We start from the raw sequence: 19,409 nt of genomic DNA, 5'->3' as shown, positions 1-19,409 counted from the left end.
TATTCTAAAACAAAGAGAACCGATTGCTTCTGTTTTTTATCTCAAGAAAGGGTAATGGGGATGGAAAGGGGAATTTCCCCTTCGCGGGGAAATGGGTCATTTCTAAGGAATCTTCAAAAACTATGCTTTTTCCATATGATACCTATGACTGCGCACCCCTCCCCCAGCCAATCACGTGTACGCGCCTGACATGTCGTTTGAAATGTCAGTGCTGGTCAATAAAAACACTTCTTACTGAGGATTCAAAATGAAAGAAGCCAGAAGGCGATTATGCTTTTTGGAAATTGACGGCGAGAGTTTCCCATAATATTGAAAACTGCCGTTTTTATAGTATACATCCATAGTTTTTTACTGGCTCTTTTCTCCCTTTTGTTTCTTATCTATAAAGTTAATAGAATGATAATGATCAAATCTAAGCAAAAATTATATAAAAAAGATCAAACAAGATTAGGTTATTTTTTTTAAAATAATTACATAAATGTAAGATGTACAAAATATTACCGAATCTGGCACGCACTTCTGGGTGTAAATTGAGATTACTTGAACAAACCTGACTTCATTTAAATGCAAGCAATTCTGGTTAATTGGTTTGTTTTTTTTTAATTACATACTTGCCCAAAGCTAAAACAACGTTATAGAAATTAGCGGCCTAGCGCAAATGCAGACCAATTGGAAGTTTATTTTGGGCCGTTCTCTCAATGATGTGAGTACAGTAAAGGAACCGCGATATCAATTAAATGGACTTATAAACCTTTCTAATTCTGTTATGAATCCCATTTAACACAAACACCAATGGCAGGCATTTCCTTCTCTCTCTGTCTCTCTGTCTCTCTCTGTCTCTCTCTGTTGATGATGCTATCTGAATAGTGGTTGAATCGATGAAACAGGATTTGACAAAAACGTCAACGTAAGTAAGGTATAAAAATCCCAAAAGCTCTTGACAAAAAAAAAAAAAGAAAAAGAAAAAAGAAAGAATAGAAAAAAACGAAATGCACAAGCTGATTCATCGTTTTATGATTGGCGTTATATATATTACAAAAAAGGGAACCATCAACCAAAATAGCCTTTAGGAAACATCATCTTATGCTTTTCTCAGAAATGTAGATGAATAATTACATTCACAGATTTTAACGATTTTACAAATCAGTTCCGTTTTGGAGTAGCAAAGACCTACGAATTTTCAAAGTACTTGCAAAAATAAGCCGTTGCCTGTTGTTCTAAGTCTCTCCCACAAATTTTCCAAAGTATGTTCTCAGTGTTAAAAAATAAATAATGATGATAAAAGAAAATACTGGAGTCAGGGGCGTTTTAGATTATTACGTTATAATATGATTAATTTATTCTTGTCTAAGCGGCACTAAGCAACCCAAAAAACTCTGATAACTAGTAAGTCCCTCCGTAGTACACGCCCATAAAAAGACTGTATGTTTTTAGTTAGTGTTTTGTAAATTAATCTTCTTAAGAAGGGAGGGCTGTCTCAAAGGGGATGGTGGTGATGGTAGTGGTTGGGTAGTGGTTGGGGGGTAGTTGTGATGGTGATGGTGGTAAGTGAAATAGGATACTACTGTATTTTTATTCTCCAACAAACTACGACGATGTAAAACTTCAAGTTTAAAAGTCTACCAAGAACAAAGACGTAGACGACTTGAACCTAATCAGATTCGCCCTTTTCCGCTAGAAATTATCGATGGTCTAGGTATTTATTTTAGAGATGATCGCAAAATTATTTTTTCGGTCTCGTTCCCATGAGTTGTCCCCCGTTGTCACGCCTTTAAGTCCCTTCCACCGGCTTTACGCTTCTAGTTAATGATGCAGGGACGGACAAGAAAAGCAGAGGCACAACGTGTAAATCACAGAAAAGGAGACGTAAGCGGAGAAAGGGAGAAATTAACACCTCCTACGCGTTTGATTTCCAAACACAATGAATGTCTAACGTCTCCACTTCCTAATCTTCTTCTCAGCTTTCTTCTTTCGTGAATATATTGGCCTTAATGTATACTTGTAGAAAGCTAGTTTATTGTTTTTTTTGATTTTGTTTTTAACACGTCAATCCGTACGTCCCGTTATAGAAAACAAGTTGTAAGTCTTTTTGTTAACACATTTTATAACTAGTATGGTTTGCAGAATATCTAGGCAAGTAAAAAGAATCCGGACTATATGTAATCCTCGTCCATATATTAATCTTCGAAAAGAAAGTGCTAGAAGCAAAATTCTATTATGAACAAACTACCAGTAATTGAGATCAGTCAATCAATTACCAACTGGAGACAAATAACACCATATCCAATATTCCTTGTCGGTATTTGAAAAGCAGAAACTCGGACAAGAACCTTCTAAGTTCCGGTTCTAATTCTTAGTATCATCGAGCGTTAGTTTGTTAATGATTCTAGAAAATAATTATCTAAAAAAATACCTTCGCCTTATTACCAGAGGGCAAAAGCGGTCAGTGGGTTATATCGTATGTTTCGGTTTTCGGGGTTTCGGGATTCCTGTGGCGAGCAAAAAAGCTCTCTATTTGTTGCTCGCCACAGGATTCCCAAAACCCCGAAAACGATCATTACCCCGAAAACACACAGGAGAGCCGGCTCGCAGGCTATAGAGATATCGGCGAAAGAAACAAATGCTGAGTTATTCTAACGGAGGCTTAATATCAAAACCCTGCGAATGGCTTAGGGCAACTCGTCTACGGCCTGATCTTTTTATCATTCAGGAAGCTTACTTTTACAAGAGATTCTAATTTTCTGATTCAGGGATACCGGTACCATATACATCCTTGACCTCAATATCTCTTAAATACTGATATTTCGCTTTTACCCCATATGGAATTACCCCTGGAATATACGTTTTTTGCTTGGCGCAATCTTGAATCTTTTTACATTATCACAGGTTTCCCGTTCGCTCTCTCCAGGCTTTTTTTTAGATCATCTATAAAAACGAGAACCATTGATTGATAATGGAATTCTAGTAACAAGTTTCAACACAGATTAGCAACAGCATGACGACCAGGCGCCGTGTTCCCAGGATTAGCTGTGGGGGTTGCGCATTGATAGGTATCATATTAAAAAAGTATAAGTATCTGAAGATTCCTTAACAAGAAATCACCGACTTTTTGGCTGCCAAGGGTGGGGTGGGTAGGGGAGCACCCTGCGCACCCCCCTGTGTACGCGCCTGACAAGAATTTGGTGAAAATTTACCCCATTCTTCCCCCTCTCCTACGTTTTTGACTTGCTACATTTTCCGCGCGGCCTAGACATAAAAAAATCTATTCTTAATATTTTTTTAGAGCCATAAGCAACGAGAACTTGATAAATTATTTTCACATTAACCAAAGGGTCCTTCACATAAACGAGATGTTAAATAAATTGCAAAAAGAATATTATCAATAATTACACAGTGCCAAGAAAAAAATACTCATAAAATTATCCATAATAAGACTAGAAAACGATAAATCATTTTCACATCAAATCGAAGCGCTATTTGATAGCTTGATACCTTAAATTGATAGAGCAAAATTTATTCGGTCCGTGCAACAAGGAAAATTGATCCAGGATATGTTCTATTAGCTACCCAACATCCGTGCTGTAAGTATTTTCTGTTCTCTATCTCTGCTTTATGAAGTAAGATCCCCATACGCGTCTGATATACTAATTATATACAGAAAATTATGATCTTTCAATCAGGAAAAACCCAATGTAGCGTTTAAGGAAGAGTGACTACTGTACAACTTTTAGTTGGCGGGGTAATCAGTAATCCAGACTCTGTTCCATTCGTGAAGTAAATACACTCTTTTTGTTTTAATGAACTTTTTTATAAGAACGTCCAGCTTGAGATTTCACCAAATTTTAAGAACATGCCAAGAACATGTCGAGGCACAGATAGCAGAAGTAAATTGCTTTTTTGTCGTGATGCGTTCTAAAAAGCAGTATCAAATTGTGCTTATAGCATCAACCTTATTATTTCTATTGATCTTTAGTGTAGTTCTCTTCCTAATAGTTTATAGGGAATAATATTCTTATATACACTAAAATTTCAGGACATCGTTAAGAGCATAATCAGCCCAGCCTCAACTGAAAATTAGACATTCTTATAAAAAAAAATGCCTAAGAACATGCAGGGGCTCATGGAGCAGCAGTATTTATCGTTTTGTTAGTCTCCTGATTCGTTTTAAAATGCAGAATCGAATTGATCAATTGGGTAATTTTCTACCTCATAATTCATTGGATATTATATTTTAATTAACAAAGACTTAAGAACGTTCTTAAAAACATTATCAGCCTTAAAATGCACTAAAATAATAAGGGTGTAATTGATAAAAGGCGAAGACTATATCAATATTTTTCCCAATATTTTGTAAGAGAGTATACTTAAATGTGGAATAAGACGAGCACTTTAGTTCTGAAGTATTCAGAGAATTTACTTTTGTGACGCTTCGCGATTAAATGCAAGAAAGTATTTTTTCCAATTATAAACATTTTGAAAATATTAAGAACAATTAGAAACATTAAGAAACATTTTGACTGTAAGCTTAATTTCCCCAAGTTATCAGAAATTTACAGAAAAAGCTACATTAATAAACACACGTCCAATATTAGTGCATGGGAAATTGAGTTGAGTTTTGTTTGGAACAAAATAGGACAGGGATTTGAAAACAATTTGTAAGTTATTCCACTGGATTGATTAAACCAAAACGTATCAAAATTTCTCTAAACCCCGACACCGTTTCCTAGACGAGTCTTAAATCATCAATAGTAAACTATCATAGGTCTAAAATACTGTATAACGTGTGTACAAATAATTCAGAAATACCAATCTAGTCGAATCTTTTTAAAATTTCTTTCATAAATGATTAATATAAAAATGACCTTTTAATGCTTTGTTGTAGGGTTCTGTTTTAAAAACCGGAATTTAGATATTTTTCGGAAGCCTCTACGGCGCAGATTTAAATTTCCCTTAATTACACATCTGAGTAAAAATGAAAACTTACAAAATAGAAAGAGACCTTCCTGCAGAGTTGATTAGCTGCCTAAGCCACAGGGTATATATGGATGGGTAATATAAGCTATAATATTTTGGTTTAAAAAATCTAATGTTTCTGAATTTTCTCTTTGTCTCTAAGTAGGGGGTCAATCATTTTTAAGTACGCTAAAACAAATATGAGAAATGTTAGACATAGAATGTCACTGAGATAAATTGCTAATGTCAAGCGTGTGGTAGAAATGCAAGAAAAACAGGTAATTGTTAGCAGGTTGACATAGGGATTTAGAATTAATTGAAAAGTTTTTTTTTAATTTTCTTTGTTGAAATACAATTAAGTAACATTTGAAAAATACACCAGACGGCGAGTGAAAGCCTTTATTAATGCCATTACTAACTATAGACATTTGTTGTTAAAATAATATCTTTGTTTTTTTCTTGACTGTTGCAACCATTTGGGGCGAGCGGAGAAATCACTCAATAACCAATTCAATCTTTGTAATTCTATAATTTTATTTTCCAAAAATAGTACTTAATACTTTCCCCCAATATCCCCAGTGATGAAGAAACTATCCTATTTACTTAGCCAAGCAATGAAACGTTAATCACTCTCGTCAAATTAGCAATTAAGGCCGACACGCCCAACAGCTCAAGTTTTTTCCTTCCTCTTAATCTTAATCTAATAAAGTTTTAACTCCTACGCTTGTAAACACCTGCTACGGCTAGTGCTATTTGATATCTACACGCACTTGTTTGTCTCCCAACAGTCTTCGCGACTCGACAATCCCCTCAAGTCAATCATACGTTTCGAGCACACAGCCAGCTCATCTAATCGGGCACATTATAGCAGCACAATGGTGCTGCTATAATGGGGATTGTCTAGTGGAGTCATTAATTATGCCAATGGTAAATGAATGCTCAGATGGATCAACCTTTAAGGTTTTTTTTTAAGTAGAAAGCATACAGTCAGGTTATTCAATCAAACACACGCAAAAACGAAGGCAAAACTCATGGAACATTTGTTAAGACGGATAGTCAATCGTTACCATTTATTGGCAAATTCTGCAAACAATCATGTTATCTTTTCAAGTATAGACACACAAGACAACTAACACATTTTTGGTATGTGGATTAGTATTTTGCTATCATATCAGTTGGCATAATGTAATATAATACAGTACACCTTAACCTATATATATATATATATATATATTTATGTTACCTTAAATTATAAATGAGGTAAGCCTTTTAAACGGAAACCGACGTTTATAAAAATCATTTTAATTAACAGCATTTTGTTGTTACTGCAGGCTGATTCTGCTCGTCTCAGTTGTCGTGGGCGAAAGGTTTCGAGAAAGTTCGGTAAGTAACAAGGTATATTTCGCTTCATTGTTTCGGCAATGTAACTTTTTGAATAAAGACTCCACCCCTCTTCTCCCATGAAAAAAAACTAATATGGAAAGTGAATGGAAAGAAAGGAAAGAAAAAAATTATTTGGGACGGTATGTCCTTAGCATGTTCTTAAAATCACAGGCTGGACGTTCTTGAAAAAAAACAAAAAAAAAAAACAAAAAAAACAAAAAAACAGTGTACCCTGCTACGAAGCGACAACGGTATAGTCAAAACGTACAGACCTCATGTAGCCGGCAGGGACTTAGGGCAAATGCCCCACAACCCCACAACCCCACAACCCCCCTCCCCAACCTCCATTTTCTAGTAATGGGAATATTTCAAAAGGGAAGTTCGCAGAAAGTCTTCTCTATAAGAAGACGCTAAAGTTATAGTAAAATGTTCTTGGTTAATGGAAAAGCTCGCGATTAATTAAATAGCTCTTTTGTATAAGACATAAGGAAAATATGAAAATTTCAAGAATCGTAAACGGCCACTAACAAGTGCTTTAGGAAACTGTTCAAGTAATTTGGCTAATTGTTACATCACTATGTCAATCAATTGTCATCTGCCTTTCGCGAATGGCGTCGTGTTCTGCCTAGACAAATAGCTACTACGGAAATTACAGTTTTGATGACGTGGGTCATTTGTAATGATTTATTGTATGCATCCTGTGTGAGGCAGCGAAATTTACTGTTTCATTTATAAGTAGGATTAGGCAGTTTTCTGTTTGGATGGACACTTATATCCAGGCCTAACTCCTATCTTAATCTAGTTATTATATGATTTATGCAATATAACAAGACGCCTAGAAATGGCAGTCAAACGGTACTACTCATTAGCCTTGCAACCATATGTCGCTTTTTTCAATGCTTTAGTTGAGTATATACTCACGAGTATAATACATTTTTTTTTAATCCGTAGCTCAGGCAAATAAAAGGTACTTTCTATCCCCTCTCTAGATTTATTGAAGGTCTTTTGGAAAAACTTGATCGTTTTTTAACGCTAGAAACTCCATGCAAAGTGCTTATCTTTTAGCGCCAAAGCAAACAGCGAGAAAATTAAACAATGTTTCTTACATAGCTGTAGCAGGTCTCAAGATATTGAAGGAGGGGTGGGGTGCACGATACAGAAACATAAGAATAATATTTCAACATAATATTTTTTAGGTACAGCCACGCCCATACTGTAGTAGGAGTTCACGGGTACCAGTGCACTACCTCCTGCTACGGCCTTGTCTTGTAATAGGTTGAACCAATCTAAATTCCGGATGAGTCATGGCTTTTCATTCTTGTTAGCGGTGTCGGATTGACATTGCAAATATCTTTATTGTTCGAATACCGGCGATAACTGAGTCTTGTCCCAGGCGAGGCTCTTACTCGTGGGCTTTTACGGAGGCTTATTACAAAATCGTATCACTAGATAAAGATTGCTTTTTAACAGCTTGCAAGTGATTAGAATCCTCTAAAAACGTACGACAAAATGTAGTGTGGCTATCGTTACTTCCCTTGTTACGTACTGTCCCTCACTGAAGTCTATTGAGTGCAACACTTTTAGAGGCGCATGTTCGGGAGAGTCGCTTATTCATGTTTTTCCTTGTAGGGGAGGAGGTATCACAGACCTTATAAACAAGTTTTTGAACGGACAGTTCAATTCTGTACGGACACGTTAGAGGACGAGTTCCACTTTGTCTTGTCTCACCGCAGTAAACATGCGCAGCTAAGAACACACTTTTTGAAAAAACTTAGTAGATCCTCTCGGGATTAGATTTTGATAAGAAATCGGAGAGGGAGATTTTCTCTCTAATATTTAATCCTCCGAAGAAAATAGCAAAAGAGGCGGCAAAGTATTAAGATAATAAAGGGGAATGTTGCTGGAGTCTACGATTCTATTTTTCACTAATTTTGTAAATCTGTATACGGTGAAGTGAAATAAATTATTGTGTTTTGTAAATTTGGACTCCTACTGACCCTGTCTTCCCTATAATGGTTTTGAGCTGAATATATCTCAAAGGATTACATACATGTTTAAAAGTTTACAGAGTTTACCGTAAAATCAATGTATTGTAACCCTCAGTGATTCATGAGTAACGTATAAATGGCTGAATCCTGAGTCTCTGAACACCACGTGAACGTTTAAAGAGGTACAAAAACAAGACTACATCATTATCACCATCATCACTATTATCACTCTATCATTGTCATCATCACCATAATCACCATCATGCTCATGTCGTTGTCAAGTCAATCATCAAGATGATTAATTATACATTGTGCTCGCTTTCTCGATTCTGATTGGGTAAGACTGGCGCTTTGCTATGAGAGTTGCCCGCAGAGGCTCGTGGGTAAAGAATGGATAGCTAAAATCTTGTCTCTGGATTTATAGGTACATAAAAGATCGAATGAAAGCCTGGATTTGTTTTCATTTACGCTTGGCTACTACAAATGGATTCTGGGGGTGCAACCTCATTCGAAATAGCAGTATAAACTTGAGTGCGTATAAAGAATGCGCACACTGCGTGTGGTATCATTAAGCAGTTTTCGCGTGTTCAACCAAATTGGGGTTATTAACAGACTTTAAAGAGAAGAACTATAGCGATTAGAGAACGTAGTAGAGATTACTTATTAATTACTAATTGCTTTTTAGTTCCGCAAATTTTGCATCCGACTTGTTGCTGCTGTAAATTCATATAAACATACAAACGATAAAGATCAACGTATTTCCCGCCTCTAGCTTACTTTAAAGACAACACACTGTCCCTTTTAACCTTTGGCAATTGATGATACCACAAACAGGACTCGCGGAGATGAATTTGGAATTATGGGAATTCGAGACATTGAATATAGAAAAAAGGTAGTGTCCAGCTATTAAACTCCAGTTTGTCAGACTAGATATTTTCTAGACAATCTCAGGTTGCTCAACTACAAGAGTATTTGTCAGCTCTAACCCTTATATCATTCACACTACTCCCCTTAGCTATGATATTCTACTTAATCTGTGAGAATGGTTTAGTTTAGTAGCAGTCGTTTTATTTGTCGTATTGTATGGTGGAAATTTTACACAAGAAACGCTTCGTCCATAAACCAAGCCTCGTAAATAATCCGTCCTTTTTATTGATACATTCGTTTCCCTCTGTCCTAAACGTAATTGCCTTTTGTTTTAATTAAAAGCTTGGCTGTCGTTTTGTTTGCTTTATGGCTCTGTGAGCTTTTTGCTTTGGGGTGATTCTCTGCTTACACTTGAATACACTATAGCAACATCCCCTCTTGAAATAAAGATCATAAGATGCTAGGTCTGCTATGTGTACCGTATGAAGTGCATTTTGGGGGACAGGCAGTCGTTATTTTTCAACAATTGAGAAGCTTGGCAGAAGAATAAAATATTTCATTTTGACATTTTCGAATTTTGTTAGCTTTAAGTCTGTTGACTATCAAAAAAACATTATTAATGCAGCCCCTGTTGCTGGGAAATTTTGTTTTCAAATTTTATCTCAAAATCAATAGACTAAGCGAAATATGAAGTTGTAAGAAAGATTTTAAGGCTAAATTGTGTGCCAAAAATGTCACAAAATACACTTTTTTATGTTAAACAAGACTGGTTTTTAGAGGTTTTGAAAAAAAGGTTCTTCCATTATTTTATTTTGTAACACTAGTCAAAACAGTTTTAGTAGTTTAATGCAGAACAGCATTTGTCAATACAAAATGGGTTTATTACAAAAATAATGCATTCTGCTTCTATGTCTTTGTTCACAAAGCGTTATGAGCAACCGATCGGATAATTTTGAGTATTTTTTAGAATTTCCGGATAGAGAATCGCAAAAGATGGTCAGTATTATTTCTGTTGAGAATCAGTTGTAATTAAAGGATATATAACAGCACAATCCGTTTCATGATAAGAAAGCCCAATTGAATAAATTTTAGAAATCTTATTGCACCAGCCAGCGCGAGCCACTAATGTGCGGGATGAATTTCTTTTAAGTCAAAAAGTTTTTTTTTTTTATGATGATGATTATTTTTTATGGGCTGTCGGCAAGAAATACTGGTAAATCTATGAAAACATCTGTGTCAAGAATAGACAAAAAAACGCTGCATAAAATAAAGCGATAATTCAGAACCCCCCAATGTTTGCTCAAGAAAAACACCTGGAGTGAGCTAAAACTTGCAACATTGTTCTCAGTACGCGGTACATTCCAAATGACAAGCGAAATAACCCACGTCACAAACTCTATAAAAACAGACCTTTCCGTCATTCAAACAGGAGTAAATTTTGTGGATCTCAGTCGTCTGGGATTAGCTACTTAGCGGGAGAAATTGTCAAGTTTATGCAGTGCATAAAAAGCGACAGAGTCTGAGATTGTACAAACATTGGATGGCTAAAGGTTTTCGCAAACAAGAACGAGTCTAGCAAGCGCCCGGGGTTTTAGAACTTTCTAGAATGTACTAGCTAGAGAGTACACACAAAGGAATGGTAAGTAATGGGAGCTTTGAGAGGAGGTAGAATATGAGTTTCCCGCCAAATGATCTACGAACATTGAACTCTAAAGGGTTTGCTTCCTTATAAACCTACGTCATGTGTGAGTCTCAAAAGAAAGATGGCAAAAAGAAATATGTAATAAATTGTTCGCTTGATGTGTGTCTGTAATTGTTGTGCAGATATACAATTAGTATTGTATGAATGACATCAATTAGGATATTTTTCAAATTGTGAGCACCGAATTGTTGGACCGGCGATGAGTTCCCATCAAAACAAACTATGAACGAGATACCCTCAGGACGCCCTAGCAAACGTAATGCTATCTTGACGCCTTAATGTATTTATATGATTTCATCTATATCATCTTTTAGGTCTTGGAGGCAAGCTACTGTCTACTGTTAAGCGAGCCATCAAGGAAGTTTAGCACTCATGAATATTCATAATGCTGAGAGTGTCAGCTTGGAGAAATTGAAAGGTTGTTTCGTGCGTCAACTGGCATAACATGGCATCGTTTTTGAGTAGTACGTTAGACTAAGAAATTGTACTACGCGACCTTAATCTATTAGACTGGGACGTCAAACCGAGATCTCAAGGCAAAAATATAGCATCAAGCTGAGTAAACGATAAAAACAGGACGGACGCTGAGCATTTGTCAACTTCATCGCGAAATTTATGAAGACGGTATGGATTCCTTGCGCTAATTTAATTTTTTTTCGGGACGCGCAATGGTCTTCTACGCGAGGATTAAACTCGCTTTGGTTTATTAAAATTTTGAGCTAGGAGCTAACTTGTCTTTCTGAGTGCTCCTCAACCTCGCTAGGAAACCAAAGGACTCGAAGCACTTCATACCGAGTGAAAACTCTTAAACGGCAACAGCAAACTTTGCAAGAGTTCTGATTGAAACAGAAAGTTCTATTGGAGGGAAATCCGCGTGCTCTCCTGTTTGCTGCGACGTCGTGTGCGCCAAATAATCATGGATCAGTGGTCAAACCGCACGAACGAGACACTAATGGGTCACGAAGAGCAAGTCTTCGAGTTTATTCCCTGGGCATTTTTCAACTCATTGATTATTGTTTGCGGAGCGTTGGGGAATATCCTGGTGATCATGGCGTATAGAAACCCGAGGATGAAATCAGTTACAAACCTCTTTATAGCGAACCTAGCATTCGCTGACCTTAACGTTGTGCTTATAAATGTCCCTTTCAATGTGCTTAAACTGAAGTTAGAGAACTGGCCGTTCGGGCTGGTCATCTGTAAGATTGTCACCTCGCTACTGGGTATTACCCTTAGCGCGAGTGTTGGTTCTCTTATTGTCATCGCGGTGGACAGATACCGGGCAATAGTGCATCCCCTTAAGCCTCGAATGCGCACTCGACACGCAGTTTACATACTCATCGGGATCTGGATTGCGGCGATTCTGGTGGCGACACCAATGCTTAAGTTCTCGGAGGTGAGAGAGGGAGAAGGTTGTATTGAACCGTGGCCTAAGAGCGACTTCCCCTGGCACCTCGCCTACTTTGCCTTTGTATTCTTTTCGCTGTATCTTATTCCTCTTGGAAGTATGAGCGTGCTGTACTTCATGATCTACTACAATCTTACCAAGAACAAGCCGGTGCAAAAGAGTAAGTACTATGTTTTATTTTTAAGCGCGCAAAATGTAATTAATTCTAACGCGCGCGCGTTGATGTCAGGTTGTGTGTTTTCATAAACGGTTTATCCTAGCGTCGATCAGTGTAGCATTTTATTTGGCTTTATTGCATTTGCTGTGGGTATTGCGACTGGGAATTTGTGTTATTTTTTTCTAAAGCCAAAGTATTATGACATGTCGGAGGTATGCTAATATTTTATTACTGATCCAATCTCATAAGTTCGTGTCGAGATGTTTTTCTCACATAAAATAAATTTAAACCTCATAACACCTTATTTTAAATTTAGGCTGATGAAAAATTGATACTTGCTCTGTTCAAATTAATCATTGGTCTTCTGACAATATTAAAACATTCACTTTCATATGAGCTTAAAATTCAATACATCGCTTGTCGGTTAACCGTTTAATGCCCGAAAAATAATCCCTTTGCTCTGGCGACTATCAAGCACTACCCTCCCGACTTTTGCCCTTCAACCAATTTACAAAAGACTTAATCCTTCATCGTGGTTCATATTCCCGGGATTAGTGCTTTACTTGTCGACGGGTTTGAGAAGAGGTAGTTAATTCGCTGTATTTACTTTCATCCAGAGCCGGAGGTTAGGTGAATATCGGATGCGAGGAATTGAAAATGAAGCGAGCACTGCCAACCTTTATCACCAACTCCAAGGTTTTACATAAATTGCGCCATTAAGAAGCTTTTAGTTCTAGTCTTTTGGCTTTTTTCTTCATAAATCCAGTCATCCCGCGGTCCGATATAGCCACTTTACCGACTACTTTCCGCCGAAGAAATTTCGGTGTGAGAGGAATAACCTACCCGCCTCTAAATTTGCCAGTAAACAACAGCACGCACACACATCCTCCACACATACAAAATAATTTTTATTATTATGATTCTCTTTTCAACTAGCGGCAAGGTTTAATGCAACTTTAACTTTGGCCTTTTTTATCAAGAAATTCAACAATTATTTTTTTTTTTCGAGAAAAGACCAATTTTCCGGGTCGATTGCCTCGAGTTATTTTTTTTAATCTGTGGAAATTTTTGGGCGGCGTTCATTTTGTTCGATTCAAGAAATAAAACAGCGTTTGATGCAAAGTAAAGTTGCGTTAGATGCGCTCGTTTGCGATTAGGAATCTTGATTGCGGCTGGTTTTTGTCATATTTGCCTTGTGATAAAGTATGTCATCCCCGTGGGGTAAAAGACTACAGGTGAACTTCGCCAAATGGAACTAGCAAACTTTCGACCGTTAATTAGCGCTTCAACACCAAGAGATCGCTCAAAGGCATTTACAATGCCATTATTTGCTATCCGACGGGTTTATTTTATGTGGAATTTGACATTTTAAAAGCGTGCTATATTGCATACCGTTCTACGGGTTGTTGTGTGCGTCTTTTTGTCTACATAAATGAAATTTCTTCTATTTGCATTCACTTGCTATCTGTGTTTGTTTTGTTTTATGTGTCACGTCTTATGGTTAAAGCAACTGTTCTTTAAGCTATCCTGTTTTATTTTATAAGTTTTTTTCGACTAATTTATCCTTTGTCTAGTCGATGGAAATTGTTTGATATTCATTGCTATTCTAAGAAGGTAAAGAAGGTAATAAATTATTATTTTCAGGACTCTTAATGTTTGACTACTGTTTGGAACGAATTTTTTTGTTGTTACAATAATTTCATTATTTATTGTTCATGTTAGAGTAGAACTTCAAGGTTTTTCTTTATCAAGAAAACTGAAAGAAAACAGAAAAAGTTCAACGAGAAAAAATTATCAAATTGAAAATAATAGAATTGTATCTGAAAATGGATTTATATTTAAAAAAAATTACAACTGCCTAATGCAAACACTCATTAAAAGGCAAGTAAAGGGCTTTTGAAGAGGTTGTTTGGCAAATAAATAACCGATCCTCTCATCGCAAAAAATGTTCTACCACCCAAAACAAAACATTTTAACGAATCTTGTCTCTAAGCTTGCTACTTACGAATTCTAATTCAATTTATATGTGCTGATATCTGAGATATTTTATTTTTGTCCATGTTATCACTAGTTCATAGGGCGAGTACAATAAAGTGTTCCATCTTATTATTTTTTTAACGAGTTGTGAAGACAAAAGACAGTTTATTTTGAAAAACTTGATTATGCTTTTCGGGCCCTTTTTGGAAGCCTTTTAAGTTGGGTTTCGCATGATTTTAACCGTTTTGAAAAAATATCATTAAAAATACAAAATTTCTGAGCAATAAATTACTGCATCAGCATCATTTTTGTCTTTTTTGTTTCATTATATTTTTTTTACAAAATTAACTGCCTTGTACCAATGATTATCGTGTGAGGGTTTATTTGGAAAGAGAGCTGTAGGATTTATTATGCACTAAAGTCATATAGTTTGGAATGATCTTTAACTCAAATTACGGTTAGTAGGTAAAGCATGAAAACACGACTCTGAATTTAACGGAGATTACAGATAAAATCAAGGAAGTCCTGGGCCCGATAACATGGTACTGGCTACCTTTGGATCAATTATTGATTATGATATTTCTCTGTTTACTCCGCCCTTGTGTCGACAACTTGCGAAAGCGGAAATAAAGACACCCCGATCCTTATGAATCCTGCTATGCGTTCAAACTAAAATCTGCAAAGCGTATCCTTTCAGCCGCCATTTTGTTATCTTACAAAAAAAAAAAAAACATGTATAAGAAACATCAATTTACATCGGCGGATTTGAGAAAGTCATTTAGATATTTACCATTGAATTTGGTAAATGAGGTATAAATCTATCATTAAAAATGAATATTTTGATTTTATTTTCACATAATAGGCCCTACAATATGGTTATACCACTAAACATGGGTGCAGTTGTTATGATCTTAGGAAAACAAATTTACACAAAGTTCGCTCCATCGCTCTGCTGGGGGTCCAATAATAAAACCAACTTAAGCTTGACCACCTATGAACCTTCTTTTTATTATTTTTTTTATTTTTTTTTTAAAAACCAGACAGGGAGAAGCGCCTTTGATCAACTTCCCGTTTATGTTGTCAAGTAAATGTCGCCCTACCATTTCGCCTTTACCATGTAGAGAAGACAAAATAACCCGTTGGCTAAAAAGATACTGAGATGCTGAGCTTCATAGTAAAATTGAAAAAAATTGACGCAGTTATTATCGCGAGTGATTCTTTTACCACTATCTAATTCCAGCGAACGAGCAATGTAAAAGCTAGGCGTTTATTAGGACAATGCTGTGTACTTTACTCTTTGAAAACAACACTTTTTTTAAAAGCTATCGAATCTGCGATATCATGAATACATGAGCAAATTGAAGACTTCAAAAGCACTATACAAGTGCGGTTTCGGGGTTTTTCATTAGGCAACGCTTTATCTAGGCATCGCTTAATTTCGGCTTTTTGCGTCATTAACTAAAAACCTTTTTTTGTTCCTTATAATGATTCTATTTGTAGAAAGATGTTGATTTCCTTGCGGTTGTTAGGAGAAAATGGAGTCATTTGTTTGCCCTTAAAATACCTACAAAGATGCTGAAAGTATTGTTTTAAGAATACATCGCGGTTTTCAAAGTAAGAAGTCAACAAGTAAATCCTTGTAATATCATAAGCATTTAAGCTTTATTTCTATTAATCTTGTAATATGAAAATTGAAATATTGGCTACACTGGGAAAGAGACAAAATTGGAGATCAAATAGTCGAGATATCGTTGCAATATCATAACCCGCGTCACTGACAGAATTTGATAAATGAGTTTGTAAAAACGCCAAATATTTTCGCCCTTAGCAGAAGATTAGCATAAAAAGTGACATCACTTATCTCGTAAGCCAAACATGCGACCCAGACAAGACAAAAATCCTTATTTTTGTAGAGTCGGTTCATATCTACAAGAAAAATAGAAATAAAAGTATGTGACTTTTTATAACATCCTGTGAAGGAAAAAAAACCGTGTGTGCATTTGGGGCCTTTTTATTGAATTAACACAGTTTTTTTATGCAAGAAAATAGCATGCAAGTCAAATTTTGTTCGTTTTTTTTTTTCATTTTCAAGGCCAGATCCGCCTGAATATTTGTACTTAGTTACATCTTCAAATATACATCCACAAAGATAAAGGAATAAGATAAAACTTGCAAGTGATTTTCGCAAATTTTTGGTTAAAAAGATATCTATATGCTATTTAAGAGGAAATAATTGACAATTTGAGAAAATTGAAGGAATTGGAAAAAATATTTTCCCTTTCTATGATACACTTTTTATTCAATGCAACGCTTTATACTACTATTTTTTGTTTAACATAAAGCTGTTAAAATCACAGTGAATGTTTCGTGTTTTAGAAGATATTTGTTTACACTTTTCTAGATATTTGTTTACAAATAATCAAACGTGAAGATCTTTCTGGGAAAGCACTTTTAGGAAAAACACTTTTATCACCTATGAATCCATAAATAAAGCTACCCATCATAGGTTTATTTTTCTTTCCCTTATTCCCAGGTTTTTTATGTGTTTTATTTATAGTGACATGAATTTTAAAAGAGGCTATTTACGCGCGTAGCAATTTTCAAGCATTTTCGCAATCATTTTGTTTTCACTTGTAAACTAAAACAGGTACTTTCTTTATAAATTTAGCGCAAAAAGCACTAGAATAAAATAAATAAATAAAAACGCAAAAAATGTCTACGTTAATGTATTCGCACGAGTAAATTTACAGCCTGTCGTTATCAATGCACCAACATTTTCTTTCTATATTAAATTTTGGAACACAACGCTATCTTAAACGTATCGGAAAGATCTCTTGTTTTGCATTTGTCTCTGTCTGAACTTGGAATTTTTATATTAAAGAAACATTGATGAATAATTCACTATGGAGGGAACGTGATACTACTCTTAGCTTCTAGCTGGAGTTTGTATTAAAGAACTGTGAAATGGATATCAGTGGCGTAATAGGAAGTGGATAAGAAATGGATGCTCGGGATTTGTGTTTTTAGTGGTTTTTAATTCGTGGCACGTGTCCTTACGCGACTCATTTAATGTTACTGAAGTGTTGGTTTGATTAAAGCGAATGTTTTTGGACCTGTGAACGGAACTCGGTAAACTACCGTAAGCGTTCCACAAATGGAATTTAGATAAATGTAAGTGTCGACGTGCTCCGATTCTTTCTATTTTTTTGCTGGAGATATAAGGGTCTTTCATCGATGTTGTGTTTCATTTTCAAAAGAAAATTTAAAAATATTTATATCAGTCGTAGAATTTATACCATTCGGATGTAAAATATAAGATCTAGATGTAGGCATCATCGTTTTTATTTTCTGTCTAATACAGATATCCTTGAGATATGAAACGAAATCAGATTACTAATAATGTTCTTCACTGAATCATAAAATCATCACCAAAACCATGGTGTAAGAATGTAAATCAGCAATCTAAGATTCTTGAAATGTTGTTTTTCAATAGATTGAGATGTTTTGTCGAATATTTGCCGAACGCAACAATAACAAACAACTGGCTGACTGAAACCCTTTAAAACTAATTTAAGATTATGTCTGCAACTGTGCGTTTTAAGAATGTTTGTCAAGTTAATTTCCTTTTACCCTCGTTAAAATAGTCATACAATTATTGAAGCCCGTCCAATATAAAATGCCCGAATAAAGCTTTTTATGTGATATTGAGTGTTCATTATATTTCACTGCCAATATTTAACGCCTCGATCCCGTGTAAGATTGGGTCAAGATTCCAAGCGGGAATGCGTTTACAAATTTAGCATGCCAATCTCGTTTATACATGTCTCCCCAGCTCGTAGTGTTTTTTTTAAATTCCTATTTCTTTTTAATTCAGTCATAAGAGCGCTGTCCGAGCCACCTGCAATTCATTCGGCTACGGGCCTGTAATATACCCGATTGCCTAATGTTTTGTGCAAAGGGGGCAATTCAGGGCGGTCTGGGATCTAATATGGTAACCTGTAAAACATAAAAGAGCCAAAAACGACAATGAAGACTTTTTGTTACAACTGGGCATTTGTATAATGCAAAATAGAATATGTAGAGTCGAGGGATCGGATATATTTTAAAGCACAGATAGGTGCATTGTGGTCCAGCAACCGGTCGCTCAGATCCACTCGGATGTTTCCATATATATGCCTATCACCGCCCGCAAACGTTTCACGAACGCTCTGATAAGAGCAGACTCCGGATGATAATGATCCATAGGAGAATTCCCCAAATTATCGTGCCCAGTTTGCATGGATATTTGTTTTATAGCATACTTTATTATATGACTACTATGGTACGCGCGCTCTTATTGGCTGTTTAGTGGGCTGGAATCCTACGATATTGCCCGTGGGCAGTTTTGGAATTTTTTTTCACAGCGGGCTTTGTTAACATAGCCGAGTGATTTTGTGAATCTCGCTAAAACAAAATCAACCCAAAAACATACCAGAATCAACCAAAAAACAAACAAACAAAACAAGCAGGTTTTAGAAATTGATAATGGGCCACGACGTGCATTTTGAGCCGGAGTTTTATTATCCTGACAAAAATGTAAAAGAAAATTTTAACAAGAAGAGAAACAATATGATGAGCTGGGGAGCACCACTGACAGCCAAGACATACAAAGCTTTTTTATATCGGACAAACAAACAAATGAATAAATAACAAGTGGTAAAAAAAGTCTCTTTAAGATGCTACAGCTTCTTTGTAAATGCAATATTTCCATCAAGTTTCATCAAAAAGAAGTATGACGAGCTGGCGAGCGCTACTGTCAGCCAAGAAATACAAAGCTTATTTGTATCGCAAAAGCAATCAAATGAATAAATAACAAGGTGTGTAAATAACATAAAGAGTCTCTTTAACCCTTTTCAGACTAGGCTTTTTTGAGCTGTCTGTGACTAGGGAGAGAAAGCTATTTAACGGCTTTACAATACTAAAAGGAAAAAAGAAACG

General features: G+C 35.9%; 1 protein-coding gene across 7 annotated transcripts in view; it reads left to right on the top strand.

The window, feature by feature from the left end:
- Nucleotides 1–19,409, top strand: part of LOC5511383 (QRFP-like peptide receptor) — a 44,076-nt gene that overhangs the window by 12,888 nt on the left and 11,779 nt on the right. For 4 of the 7 annotated variants that reach the window (XM_048722588.1, XM_032380676.2, XM_032380679.2 and 1 more), the window contains 2 exons: nt 6,285–6,336; nt 11,208–12,458. In XM_048722588.1, coding sequence (XP_048578545.1) covers nt 11,810–12,458 — 649 coding nt within the window. In that variant the 5' untranslated portion in view covers nt 6,285–6,336; nt 11,208–11,809. Of the gene's footprint in view, nt 1–519; nt 908–4,568; nt 5,881–6,284; nt 6,337–10,067; nt 10,831–11,207; nt 12,459–19,409 lie in introns of those variants that run through there. The other 3 variants (XM_032380675.2, XM_032380680.2, XM_032380678.2) reach the window with 3 other exon arrangements.

This window comes from Nematostella vectensis, chromosome 15 (assembly GCF_932526225.1).
Source record: "Nematostella vectensis chromosome 15, jaNemVect1.1, whole genome shotgun sequence".
NCBI classification, from domain to species: Eukaryota; Metazoa; Cnidaria; class Anthozoa; order Actiniaria; family Edwardsiidae; genus Nematostella; species Nematostella vectensis.
This window is presented reverse-complemented; position numbering and strand designations above follow the sequence as displayed.